The sequence below is a fragment of the Podarcis pityusensis genome, assembly GCF_964106645.2.
Source record: "Podarcis pityusensis genome assembly, chromosome: 3".
NCBI lineage: Eukaryota > Metazoa > Chordata > Lepidosauria > Squamata > Lacertidae > Podarcis > Podarcis pityusensis.
In genome coordinates this window covers 12,198,556-12,213,256 of record NC_138026.1, presented here as the reverse complement: position 1 = coordinate 12,213,256, position 14,701 = coordinate 12,198,556, and the positions used below count along the sequence as shown (strand labels likewise).

The 14,701-nt window shown below is 45.8% G+C and overlaps 1 protein-coding gene across 3 annotated transcripts in view; it reads right to left on the bottom strand.

Annotated features, from left to right (window-relative positions):
• The window catches only part of PLCB1 (phospholipase C beta 1), a 481,134-nt gene that overhangs the window by 103,021 nt on the left and 363,412 nt on the right, over positions 1–14,701 (bottom strand). For all 3 annotated transcript variants that reach the window (XM_080998939.1, XM_080998940.1, XM_080998941.1), the window contains 2 exons: positions 7,197–7,281; positions 1,287–1,411 (listed from right to left, as the gene is read on the bottom strand). In XM_080998939.1, coding sequence (XP_080855065.1) covers positions 1,287–1,411; positions 7,197–7,281 — 210 coding nt within the window. The remainder of the gene's footprint in view (positions 1–1,286; positions 1,412–7,196; positions 7,282–14,701) is intronic.

The window sequence follows — 14,701 nt, the reverse complement described above, 5'->3', positions numbered from 1 at the left end:
ATTCCACTAGAGGTCTCCTTTCCTCTTTATATGCACATGATTACCATACTGAATTCTTTTATATATAAAAAATACCTCATTCCACATATGCTATATTATGGTTTTTTTTTGTGGCCTGTTCACACAGTACTTTTAAAACTACACCGTGGTCATCTATAAATATTGGATATATAATGTGTAGACTGTTCTAACAATAGCAGCATCTAAAGGGCAACTACCACTGCAGACATTACTGTGACTACACTACTAATCTCCTGGTTTTACACCTTATATTGCCCATTGTGGAATGTGCCTGGCAATAGCCATAGCTGCCATAGTTTGCGTTGGCTGAAATGAGCTCTTGGTTGTCCATTTTTGTCTACATTAGCAACTGAAAACTAGTAAAATGCTAAAGTCCCCGTTACCTTCAGCTTTGCAAGAAGCAAAACACAAACTACCTATTCAAGAAGCTGAAAAAGAAATTCCAAGGCACAACAATGATCATTCTCTTTATGGGAACTAATTTACCAGCTTCTTCATAAATATCCATTGTTTCTATTTAAATCACAATTGTATGTTTGGAAGGTGTGCTTCTTTTCAGGCGAGTACTGGTTGTGCTTGCTTCTGGTCCACTTGACATTTAGTTGTGGGGATACAGTTAATATCTGTTTTACTAGATAGTTGCCTGCTATGGTTAAGGAAAGGTTAATGTGAGTTGCTTGGGATGCAGTTGCAGCATCCACTGATTTATAATTACTGAACGGGCTGCCAAATGTCATCAAAATCAGCAGTCATTTTCACAGAGGAGTAAGGGTTTTCATTTGATGGTTGACCTCACATACTATGGACTTTTTTAAAAAACAACAACTGGTTTTGGACCATGCTCCATAATGACCGCAATGGAATCCTTTACAAAAGCAACAGATATATTGCTGGATTGCATAAATGGATGAACCTGTACATTCTGCTGCTTGTGATTTTAGCATTGCGATTCAAGAAAGAGAACCACACGAACGATCCCACCCAATCCATTTCTGAGTGTGCATATCCACAATGCTAATTCTATTTGCTTACTCAAATATTCTGCCATAATTAATATCCTTTCCCAGGACATAGAGGGAATTCTAATTAGTGGGTTGTATACAACTAAATTCTATTCAAAGGAGACCTGTTGAAATTAAAGAACTTAGGTGAGTCTGATTAACATTGGATACAAACTAGTGTCTCTTAAAAGAGTAGTCCAATTAGACAAGTTCTTCAGAAACCATACACAACAACTAAAGCAAGTGGTAGGCTGAATTGCTTACCTACAGTTTGGAAGTTAAGAGCAACCATTTGACAGCCGGCATTCCAGAAGAGCTGAGGCATATAGTTTGAGGAATCAACACGTGTCCCTTTTGGATAAATTCGGCTCAGCTGCATTTTGTTATACCTAAATTGTGAGTGGTTAAGATAAAATACAAGTGGAAAAGCTAACCTGGCTTGAAGAGTTAAACACAAATATTGTACACCTTACCTACAATAACTGATAATTTGATTGATCTGGCACATGACACACTCCTAACAGACATGGCAATCAGCTTGTAGGTTATAGGGCTATGCAAGCCGATCTCCAATTCGGGCCCAAATTTGGCAATTTGGGTCAGGCCCCAGTTTGGGCTGGATCAATTTGTGCCTGTTCTGATATGATCTATATTGCAGATCTGGATCGCGATCTGTGAATACAGATCTGCCCACTCACTTGCATTGGAAAACCAAAAAAACCCCACAAACTTCCCCCCACCCCCACATAGGTCCATGGTAGCCCCTCAAGAGAGGATTAATCCTGCAAAATTACAGATAGCTCCTGGAATTTTTGGACTAGCCAGATTTAAATTTTGGTGAGCTCTTTCTTTATCAAAAAAAGAAAATAATTTTCAAAAATACTCTAGTCAACTGAGTACTCAATCGTGTTAGTTTCCACCTTGTCTCCACCAACACTGTGAGAGTGTTGAGTGAGATTCTAGCCTGGAGCTCTCAATAAGCAAAGTCCAGCTCCCCTCCTCCCATCCTGCCATTTTCTTTATATGGTATTGTAATTATAATAATAATAATAAAACCTTTATTGCATTAGCATACAGCCATAGCAAAATAAGACAAAAATACTAGAGACAAGCAACCAAACAAAATTCAAAGCGATATTACTGGCGTAATGACATTTAAATTACCCTAAGACAATAATGTAAAGATTTAGTTGCCAGCGCCAAGAATCTAAAATGCGGATGTATATAAAACATAAAATGGCCCCAAAATAGGCTCGGCACATTGGGTTGAAAAAGTAATAAAAAGAATTAAAACAGGTCCAGGTCTAGGACTCACTACCCAGTCAGAGTAGCCCTGAGTTTCAGAGCCTGCACTATAAAGATTGCCACCCCACGTGAAATTTGGGGATTTGCGTCCACAAGAAGCGATTTCAAACAGTCTTCCTTAGATGTAATGGTGGACGGGATCAAGAGGAGGAGCTTAGGTCTTATTGGCTCATAAATAGGGCAGTAGAGAAAGAAATGTATGAAGTCCTCTACTTCATTCATTGTGCATGGACATAAACGCTGAGTAATAGGGGTCTTAGAGTAAATCCCCTGCAGGAAGGCTGTGGGTATAGAATGGAAACGGGCCATAGTAAACGCTCTTCTCAAATTGGGCTCCGTCAGGTCTATCAAGTAGTTGGCAAGTGATCTTACCACTTTCACTTTAGGGAGCCACATGGAGAGGCGAGCTGTAGTGGACTGTGCCCGGTCCATGGCCTCGTCTCTTGTAAGAATCCAGGCCCGGATTTTATGTTGGTCCCAAGATGACAGCGTGTCGAGATCTGGGAGGGAGTAGCGTGCAGTAATAGTCTCCATGGCCTTGGACCATTTGTTGGTATGAGAACAAGTTAAAAAGGCTTGCCTAGCTAGTAGGGAACCTGGGGCATTGATTAATTTACAATAAAAACTAATGATTCTAATGTGGGCTCTCGCAACAATGGAGGGGAGGCCCAGTTCTGTTCTTAACTGTGCAGCAACTGAGCCCTTGGGGAGGCCCAGTATCTTTCGTGCAAAAGAGTTTTGCAGAATCTCCAGCCGTTGTAGTGTTTTTAAATTCCACCCCCAGATTTCAACCCCATACAGTAACATCGGGAGGACTTTGCTGATAAATGCTTTTCTGATTGGTGGAACCAACTGGCCGCCTTTTGCATAGAAGAATTTCTCCAAAGCTTTGATGGTTCTACGGGCAGCCAGGATGGTCATATTTAGGTGAGCTGACCAGCTAAGCCCATGCTGAAAAGTGATACCCAAATACTTGAATGCTGAACAATATTCAATAGAGTGGCCCTCAAAATTCCAGAAAGGCTTCCGAGTTTTCATGCCAAAAGTAAGAATTTTGGTTTTGGCGAAATTGATTTTGAGGGAGTTGGTGTCACAATATGTCATGAGCCCTCTGAGCATGTTGTTTAAGCCCTGCTTGGTTAAAGACAGTATCACCATGTCGTCCGCATAGAGTAATATGGGGATCTTGAGCTGTTGTAAAGAGGGGGCAGATTGATTTAGGGCCTTCATGGTTGTAACGATGTCATTGATGTAGAAATTGAATAGAAAAGGGGCCAAGAGGCAGCCCTGTTTGACCCCTTTATTCAGAGGGAGAGGATCAGATAGAGCTCCCAGAGGGCCGAATTTTACTCTGGCCGATATGTCATTATGAATTTCCATAAGAAGGTAGAGGAGTCTCTTATCTATGTTAGTGTAACTAAGCTTCTGCCATAGCCTATCTCTGGGGATGGAGTCAAAGGCGGAGGTCAGGTCCACAAAAGCCGCGTGTAGTTTGCAGTTGAACCTGTTTAGGTATTTATCAATCAGGGTAAATAGAACAAGACATTGGCCAGATGTGCTGTGACCTTTACGGAAGCCAGCCTGTTCCGGGTGGAATAGCTTTGTTTCTTCTGCCCACTCGATTAATTTCTCTAGCAAGAATCTAGAGTAGACCTTGTATGATATGTCCAGCAGGCTGATAGGTCGATAGTTACGCGGATCTTGTGGGTCCCCCTTTTTATGTATTGGGATGACTATGCTCTGTTTCCAATTAGGTGGAATCTTAAGAGTAGCATTAATAGTGGTGAAGAGAGATGCTAAAATAGGGGCCCACCACGTCTGGTTCGATAAGAATACCTCAGGTGGTATCATATCCTCCCCCGGGGATTTATCCCCTGAAAGCGTGCTGATTAGTTGTATACATCTCTCTGGGGAGACTGGCTCCCAGGTGGGCAAGGCAGATGCTGGAAGAGTGGAGACAACATTTACTTCGGGATCTGGGGCGGAATACAGCTGAGCAAAGTGAGAGTGCCAACTGGCTGCTGTGATGTTATTAACGATGAATGAGGGGGGTCTTAAACCTGCATTAATTAAATTCCAGAATTTCTTGTCGTCACGGGTTTTAATGGCCACTGACAGTGCCGTCCAGCGTTCTTTCGCAAAGAACAATTTCTTATGATGGAGCAGCTTCTTGTAGTATGAACGGAATTGGGCTAACTCCCTGATTTTGCTCTGGGTGCTGTCTGATTTCATATCAGACTGAAGAAATCTAAGCCTACTTCTGCACTGTTTGCATTCTTGGTCGAACCAAGTTTGATTCTTCCAGGTTAGAATCGCACGGGAAGGTTTCGTAAGTGAAGGAAGCAAGAAGGCTAGAATTTGCTGGAAAGTTGAGAAATGATTCACATTCATTGTTAACAGCTGAGCTTTCAGGGCTAAGATCTCAGGGGAATTTAGGAGGACTTTTATGTCTTGCTCCAGATAGAAATCCCACTTCTTACGTCCGGGAGCTAAGATCAGTGGATCCTGGGGGTGGAGTGAGCTGGGAAGCCCCAGCTGTGTGTGGAGGAAGGAGATGGCGATTGGAAGGTGGTCACTTTCGGTTCTGTTGAACACATTGAAACAATATGCCTTATCATTAAATGCCGAGGAGGACCAGATGTAGTCTATAACGCTTGCCCCTCTAGATCCTAGAAAAGTATAGAATCCCCCGGACCAGTCTTTGGGTGTGCCATGCAAGCTGTGCAGCCCGCAGTTTATGGTAAACTCCAGCAGTATGATGCCAGCCCTATTAATGGTCTTATCATGTGAATTCCACGTAGGAAACCACTCCTCTTCTATGAATAATTGCGACTTATCGGTGAATGAGCTTATATCTGCTCCGATTCTGGCATTAAAGTCCCCCATTATAAGGATCTCTGACTTTGGATATTCAGCCACAGATTTATCGAGGATAAATCTTAAATCCTCCCAAAGCTGATTTGAATGAGAAGAGGAGTAGGTAGATGGATTGTACAAGTTTACACATATGAAGTCCCCAACCGGGCTGTTAGTGATGTGTAAAGTTTGAATGCAATTACTCTCTAACCAAAAGAGAGGAGAGATATTAAGTTGAAGCTCCTGCGAAACAAATGTTACCAGGCCTCCACTAGGGTATATGGTATTGTAATTAATAAATTGCAACATTTTAGTGACATGCTGTCTGGTTTTCTGAGGGATTGTTTGGAGCTATAGTTTTAAACAGACCACTCCGTGTCAATGGAATTCTGTACAGATACTGAGCTTCACTGATTTCATCTGTATCTGCCCAAAATTGACACTGAACATTCCGATTTGATCTGATCAGTGATTCAAGAGCCTAACAGATTGGTTGCACAGCCCTATGCAGCAGTGACACAAGTGGGGGGGCAACTCCCATCTCTTGCGGGGGCGCAATTAGTGCCAGCACCGTCCGTTAAGAGTTTGGGTGTAATCTTCGACACCTCCCTTTCCATGGAGGCGCAGATTGCAGCTATAACAAAGGCAGCATTTTTCCATCTCCGCCAAGCTAAGCAGTTGGCTCCTTACCTCTCTCGCCCTGACCTAGCCACTGTGATCCATGCGACGGTCACCTCCAGACTGGATTATTGTAACTCGCTCTACACGGGGCTGCCCTTGAGACTGACCCAGAAACTCCAGCGGGTGCAGAATGCTGCAGCGAGACTCCTTACGAGGCTTCGCTGCGAGATCACATTCACCCGGTGCTATACCAGCTGCACTGGCTCCCGGTGGAGTACAGGATCAGGTTTAAGGTGCTGGTTTTAACCTTTAAAGCCCTATACAGCCTAGGACCCTCATACCTACGGGACCGCCTCTCCTGGTATGCCCCACAGAGAAACTTATGGTCTTCGAATAAAAACATCTTGAAGGTCCCAGGCCACAGAGAAGTTAGGCTGGCCTCAACTAGAGCCAGGGCTTTTTCGGCTGTGGCTCCGATCTGGTGGAACACTCTGTCACAAGAGACCAGGGCCCTGCGGGACTTGACATCTTTCCGCAGGGCCTGCAAGACAGAGCTGTTCCACCAGGCCTTTGGCCAGGGCACAGCCTGACTCCCTCCCTCGGCAATCTTCGCGGAGCTCTGGCCCAATGGTTGCCAGTGGCTTGAATTAATTAATTTTATAACGTTGTGATTTTAGACTGTTGTTTATGCTGTACTTTTGTACTGTTTTATTGTTGTTAGCCGCCCTGAGCCCGGCTTTGGCTGGGGAGGGCGGGATATAAATAAAATTTATTATTATTTATTATAAGTGTCAGCTCTGCTGCACCACATGCACTGCAACTGTACAAGCTGAATTGCATGGCAGCCCCCTAGGACTACATAGTGTTTAGCTGTTAGAATTATAGAACTGCAGAGTTGGAAGGGACCATGGCGGTCATCTAGTCCAACCCTCTGCAATGCATGAGTCTCTCCCAAACATGGGGCTTGAACCCACAACCATGAGATTAAGAGTCTCATGCTCTACTGACTGAGCTAGCCCAGTGAAGCAACATGCAAGCACAGTTGCAGACATAAAAAGTAACCCATGATCAAATATCTATTGTACCATGCAGCAAGGAGAAAGCTATTCACACAGAGAACAATCTGGAGAAAATAAGATGAAATCAAGATGGCAAACATTCAACTTGAAGCTGATGCCCCATTTATTTATATGGTCCACTTGTCTTATGGATTCCACTTTCTAAAAGAATGGGAATTAATTTTGTGTGAAATTTATATTTTCATTATCACTGACTGGCTGCTTAAAACTGGAGACCATGCTCCTTTGGCCCAAAACAAGCTTTCACCAACTGCTTTGCTCAGTTGTGACCAAGTTACTACATTATTTACCCCCCAATCAATGTCAAAGATACTCCACAAACTCGACAGGAGACTTCGTGAGCTGCTCGAGTGCTTTGGTTTCCACAAAGGAAGACATTTCAAAACTCTTGTTCCGTTCTGCAATTTGATAAAGAAAATAAAGATGAAGATATGTAACTTTCATGCTACTGAATATATGTAAAATCTCATAACCATAGCATCTATAGAATCAACAAAGAGTGCTTCCAGCAACACAAGATCATTGCAGAATGAGAGAAAAATTGGTAATGGGGATAACTGATGCAAGTGCACAAATGCTTTCATTCATTTTAGTTTCAAAGTGTACTGTTTTTCTACTTGGTCATTTGTCATCCTTTGGGAGGATTCCACGACTAAAGAAATGCACACAGCCGCCTATGTCCCATTTTGCTATTGTTTTATGGCAGGGTTAGGGAATCAACCCTGACCAATGGCAATACTGGCTGGGGCAAGTTCCTTTGTGCTAGTGTAAACCCTTGCACTGACAGAACACATTACAAGGTCATGATATTTTGATGCCAGAAGTGGAGCATCATGTGGCATTCGTGGCATGGAGTCAACACTTTGAAAACCTTTGCTGCACCATTCGGACACAAATTCTTACTTCCATATATTCCCCCTTCAAGGGTTCTTACTAGAAGCCCAGACTTCTGTTGCGCATTATACCCATTTTGCTGTAAAAGCAGCATTTGAACATGGCCAAATAGCTTTAAAAGCTCACTGATGTGACTAACACTCAGATTATTGACAGAAAAGACTTAACTCCTGATCCTCAAACCTATTAACTTAAAAACAAGTCATGCTGACTTCTACTGAAATTTCTCCCATGTGGATTTCTTTGGGATGTTAAGCCTTAGGCTGCAATCGTAACCCCATTATTTAGCCTTAAACCTAATGTTTTTATGGGGACTAAGGGATGGTTCAGTCACCAGTTTGGGGCGTAGACCCTACTGTGAAATGAGGCATCAGAAGCTTTCATTTTATTTATTTATTTAAACTTGTATACTGCTTCGCCTTTTGGCAGGAAAAGAAACCTTACAAATACACTCAATAATTCAGGAAGTGAATGAAGTATAACTTTCTACGGCAGCTGGTATATATAGCATGCTACTGGAATATACTTTTGTCAGGGTATCATCCATACCGGGTTTGGTGGCTTAGGGCAAAGCGTGTTCTCATTAAAGAGAGAGCACGTGTTGCGGATGGGGCCAGACAAAACATCCTCAGTTGCCAGCCAGGCTGTTGCAAGGGAATTGAATTGATTGGTGACTGTTGTTACTGGGGTAAATTTGATGTTGCCAAGTAAGGGGTGGAGTCAGAGGTTATTTATACTGGGTCCACAGCTTGTTCCTTTCTCTTTCGCTGTGGACACCGGATCACATGGAGCACTTGGACTGTCTGGAGGACAGTGATGCAATCTTCTCATTGTCTGGTTACATTTCTTTATTTCCCCCTTCTTTTAATCCTCTCTAGTCCCTTAAATAATTTAATTCCCTCTTTTTCCTGTTTGATTTCCCACCCCACCCCTTACCCTGTCCTGTGAGAAGATTCTCCCTGTATCTGTGGCTTGCCTTTTCAATAGGGAGAGAGCCCCATTAGGGGCTTTCTTTCGCAAAAAGGTTTCCCCCATTTCTCCTGTTGTAAATTGTGGGGCTAGTCAGGGCTGTTCCCAGCTTAGCTGGAATCACTTTCGTTTATAGTATCCCCGAAGGTTGGCTTTATTTTGAGTGTGTGCAGCGCTGTTGGCCAAATTTTAATCTAGCCTTGGACAGGAGCACTATTTTGAGTTCCTTTAATATTGCTATGAGACTCAGATTCTCAAGAGCAGAAGCAGGGAGGCCTAGTCAGCCTGCACACAACTTCCAAGCCTAAGTCTGCTACAGGTACCAGTTAATTGTTAAGTCTCTGACACGTGATTCATTCTCTCTATGTATCTGCTTGCAGGCCCAGTTGCTGCTAAGGTATATCTGAGGCAGACAGAGGGTGCCAGAGGCTCTCTGTGCCTCCAGTGACTATGAGCCCGCTGTATATGCTCTTGAACTATGCTGTTTCTGAACAAGTTTATTTTCTCCAAGTTTGTTTTGCCCTGATAGTGGTGACTGCCATTTTAGAGACGAGCCATTGTGGCTTAGTGGCTAAAGTGTAGGACTAGGACCTGGGAGACAGGGTTCATATACCCCTCTTAGTCATTGTTGTAAAAAACCAAAACAAACTGCTCCTTTTGGGCTATTCTGTTGCTGGGTAGTTCGGCCCATTTGTGATAAAAGAATTTTGGGTTTCTTGAAGGGGTGCTTCCCTCTAAAAGGGCAAGCAGGGGTACCTGGACAAGCTGTGGGCTACCTCAACTCTGCTATTTCACTGGAAATATTTATGCCTGGCCTAGCAGGTGATCCTAGGGCTTTGCCCTAGAATTCGATGGCCTGGAAGCGTTTCCGGCCTGAATAGTGTCCCCATGTGGTCCATGAAGCATTGGTTTCACTGGGTCAGCGCATAGTGCCGGTAATGCCTAGGTTGCAGGATTGGTCCCTGTATGGGACAGCTGCATGCTCCCCCATTCCTCTACCTGGACACTTAGGTCCTTTTGGTGGTTACCTCACTGCGAGGGATGTAACGGGCGCCACGTTTGCAATATGCAAGCGGGAGAAAGCACCTTTGCGTGCCCGCATTGCAGTTTGCTCTGTGCGTTGCAGGGCACGGTGCTGCACGGGCTGCAATTGCATTGCATTGCGTGAGAGATTTGCAGTTGCATTGCATGGAGGGTGTGTGCATTGCATAGAGGGTGTGTGTGCATTGCACGAAGTGTGTAGTTGCATTGTACGAAGTGTGTTGTTGCATTGCACGGAGTGTGTGTGCATTGCATGGAGGGTGTAGTTGCATTGCACAGAGTGTGTTTTTTGCATTGCACGGAGTGTGTGTGCATTACACGGAGTGTGTAGTTGCATTGAACGGAGGGTGTGTGCAGTGCACGGAGTGTTTAGTTGCATTGCACAGAGTGTGTAGTTGCATTGCATGGAGTGTAGTTGCATTGCATGGAGTGTAGTTGCATTGCATGGAGTGTGTGTGCATTGCACAGAGTGTCTAGTTGCATTGAACGGAGTGTGTAGTTGCATTGCATGGAGTGTAGTTGCATTGCATGGAGTGTGTGTGCATTGCACGGAGTGTCTAGTTGCATTGAACGGAGTGTGTAGTTGCATTGCACAGAGTGTGGTTTTTGCATTGCACGGAGTGTATAGTTGCATTGCATGGAGTGTGTGTGCACTGCATGGAGTGTGTTTTTGCATTACACAGAGTGTGTGTCTGAAAAGGAAGCTGGCTCGGCGGCAGCTTTGTCGGGACTTCTTTAGGGGTTCTGGCCAGCGTCGGCCCTGTAAATTTACATATCATGATGGCAGCACAAGATGCCCCCTGCCCAAGCGGGGGGCTGGAAGCTGGCAAGCAATAGCTCAATACCTTTTGCCCATATTCCCATTTTATTTAGGGATCCAGTTGGATATCATTGCTAAAACATACCACTTGCCTATGGAGAAGCTGTCTGCCTTGAAGGAAGTTATTTTGTAATACTTCCTCTGTAGCAAGTGATGCTTCATCAGATCCGATCTTGCTGGGTCACTTAATTAATCATGCAATGGTTGCAATTCCGAAATGAATGCAATAGTCGTTCGCCATGGCAGGATACCTTGAACCCGCACAGGGATTTTCAGGTTCATGCTGCTGCTGCTGGATCTTTGCCCTTTGGTTGTTATTTCAAGGGCTGCTGGTGTGCAAAGCCATGGCCTCAAGCCCAGTGTGGTGAGGCAATCATGTGACCTAACTTTCTTGAGTTTTCCCCATTGTAGTAGCAGTTCACATGTGGCCCGAGGAGTCCAGTGACCATCGGATCTGCTTTTGGCCTGATAACCAGGTAGTGGTGAGCGTCTTGGCAAAACAGTCCTCACGCTCCAGCAGAGTCTCCGCCCCTCCGCTCACGTTTTCGAGCTGCGCCGTTTAAGGTTTAATATTGTGCTTTCTGCTCCTGATTACGGGATCCTCTAATGATGTCGCTGACACTCTATCCCATTTTCAGATGGAGCGCTTCAGATCCTGGGCTCCAGACACTCAGCTACTGCCAGAATTTTCCAGACCACCTGTGGCATTTTGACAACAATTAGTAATTACAGAGAGCAGCAGCTTCCATTTCCCCTGCTGCTTTTAGCTCTTATGGGAAGGCCTGGATGGATTTCTTAGACTTAAGCTGGCAGTCCTCGGCTATTCAGATGAACTGGCCCCCATCCTCTGAGCAGATCCTGCAGTATTTGGTCCACCTGCTGCAGATTGGGCATGCGGTTATAACTATTAGAATTCAGTCCGCTGCAATGTCTGTTATACTGAAGCTTTATTTTTCAGAGACCCTTGTATAAAGTTTGTAGTGCGCAGGGCCTTGGAAGGTTGGAATAGGCTCCAACCTCATAGGACAGTGGGCAGGAAATCTGTCAATTTTTACCTATGCAGTAGCTGCAACAAGTTAAAACTTGTCTGCTGGTTAAAGATCAAGGCGAGACTCCTTTCAGTATTCCATTGCCTTTTGGTGCACTGAGGGTTGGGGAAATGGTTGTTGGTGCCAGCACGGGGCTGAGAGTCTGGAGGCTTATTGTTTCAGGACTTTTCCTTATCCGCTTTGGAGCTGGTCATTAGAGTTGGGAACTCTAAAACAGACTTAGTGGGCAGGAGTGCCACAATCTGGCTTCCCGACACAGGTGAGGAGGGCCCTTGCCCAGTTATGGATAACAGAATATTTGGCTTTTCATTCCCCTGGGGGCTGGCCCGCTCCTAGTGCATGAAAATGGGTTCCCGTTAGCCAAGCATCAATGTGCTTACCTCGTGCACCAGTTATTACGGCCTGCGGCTTGCTTACCGCTGAACACGCCTCATTCCTTCCGAATAGGTGCTGCTGCAAAGGCTGCACACTGGGGGCCTGTCAGTAGACAGGATTTTGAATACGGGTCATTGGAAGTCTGACGCTGACAAGGGTTATATCAGGAAGTGTCACAATGATGTCTGTGCTGATGCTTGTCTGTTATTTCCTTTTTTCATAGGAGCAGCTGTGCACATTTGGGCCACAGCATTGTACACTGGGCTGGCAAGCGCGCTGACGAGTCTGGACTGGGGCGCCATCTCAGTCTTCCTGCCCATGTGAACATATACTGGCTGTCCAGATGGGGAATGCTTTGGGAAGAGATCCTTCCTTTGGTGCGGTCGAGTGTGACCTGTGCAGATCCTCCCGCAGTGCTGGTGGTACAGCTGGGCGAGAATGATTTGCTGTCTTCCCTTAGTTTTACAGGGAGTAGCTGCATTTCTTGCCCCCTCCACTGTTGCCCCCTCTACTTTGAGGTCTTATAAAAAGGCCTGGGCAGATTTTTTATTATTTAATGGACAGACGGTTGAGGAGGTTACTGCCCCCCCATTCTTCCTCTCAGGTGCTCAAGTATTTGGCACATCTATTCCAGATGCGCCGGGCGGCCAGGACGCTGCGACTTCATTCGGCAGCGATTTCCTTTTTTAGCAGGGCATTTTTTAACAAGGATCCGTGTGGGAAGTTTGTGGTGCGCAGAGCTGTGGAAGGTTGGGGGCGTCTCACTCCCTCTAAGCCTATTCCTAGACGGCCTATTACATTAGAGTTGCTGGCGCAGATGCATACTAAATTGCGTAGCATCTGTTGGTCTAAATTCGAGGCCCGTTTGTTTTCTGCAGCTTTCTCATTGGCTTTCTTTGGGGCCCTGAGAGTAGGAGAGGTGGTCCTTGAGCCAAAGCGGGATGGAGGTTCCAGGGGCTTGTTGCAGGACGTGAGTATGTCTCCGTCTGACTTGCAAATTAATATCAGAAACTCAAAGACGGATCAGCTGGGTAGGGGAGCCGTTATCAGGCTCCCGGCGTCTGGGGAAGGTGGCCCTTGTCCGGTAAAGGACCTTAAGCGGTACCTGGCCTTGCGACCAGTGGGTGAAGGGCCCCTGTTTATTCACGAAGATGGGCACCCATTAGTACGGCATCAATTCACTAAGGTGATGCGTAAAGCCATTGTAGCGTGTGGGCTTGAGGCTTCGGAGTTCGCTCCTCACTCCTTCCGGATTGGTGCTGCAACTACAGCCGCCCATTGGGGTTTATCCGTGAAGAGGATAAAGGACTTGGGTCGATGGAGATCGGATGCTTTCAAAACGTATGTGAGGAAATAATGTGGCTGTGTACTTACATTTCTGTTTTAACCCTAGGTCCGGGCACTATCCGTATCTGGATAGTGGGCCACAGTATTGTGCATTGGGCCGCTGACAGAGCTCGTCAGTCTGGATTGGGAGATGGCCTGGGCCTTCCGCAGCATGTGCAGGTGTCCTGGATCTCCAGAAGGGGGATGCGTTGGAGGGAATTCTTGCCACTCATGAAAAGGCGTGTCCTCCTGCTTGGCCCACCTTCAGCGATTGTGGTGCAGCTTGGGGAGAATGATATGGTTTCTTTTCCTTGCTATACGCTGCGTACTGTTATTTTACAGGACCTAAGGGAGTTGGCGGCTATGGTGCCTAATACGAAATTGATTTGGTCACAGTTGCTTCAGCGCCGCATTTGGTGGGGCAGTCCTTGCCCAGCATCCACTGAGAAAGTTAGGAAGCGGATTAATTCCGCGGTGGGCAAGTTGGTGGTGAGCTTGGGCGGATGCGTGATTCCTCACCCTCGTATTTCGTTTAAGGAGGAAGTCTTATACAGGGCTGATGGGGTTCATCTTTCCACGTCTGGGAATGATGTATGGTTGGATGCAGTGGTGTCCAAGTTGAGGGTGTGGTTTGCTTTGTGAGTGGTTGGCGGCGAGCATAAGGGCTCGGGTGGCGGTTAGGCATTGGTTAAATTGGTTGGTGGAGGGGTATGGATTGGCTGTGCCTACCCCTCCAATGCTGCTGCGGAATGGGAATTCCGTTAAAGGAATTCTGGGGCTTACCATCCCCTTGTCCAAACCCCTGGAATCGGGTGCGGGCCGTGTAAGACCCCAAGGCGCAGGCAGGGAGGAACTGAAGGGTCTGTAACGCAGCCCCAGTTGCCCTGCTTGTTCCTCCACACTGACTTACGCTGGAATCCGGGAGTCAGTGCTATCCCCCAAGGCGGGGGGGATAGCTAGTCATAACCAATGCCTACGCAACCACTCACAATTTTGTATGATAATAAAAGTTGTGGCCAAAAATTATGCCAAAAACCTTAAACAAAAATTATGTGTGATGTGTGAGTTATTGGGGTAGGGATGATTTGGGGGACCTCAGCACGCAAAGCGTGTTCTCATTAAAGAGAGAGCACGTGTTGCGGATGGGGCCAGACAAAACATCCTCAGTTGCCAGCCAGGCTGTTGCAAGGGAATTGAATTGATTGGTGACTGTTGTTACTGGGGTAAATTTGATGTTGCCAAGTAAGGGGTGGAGTCAGAGGTTATTTATACTGGGTCCACAGCTTGTTCCTTTCTCTTTCGCTGTGGACACCGGATCACCCGCCCGCCCTCCCTTATTTGGGC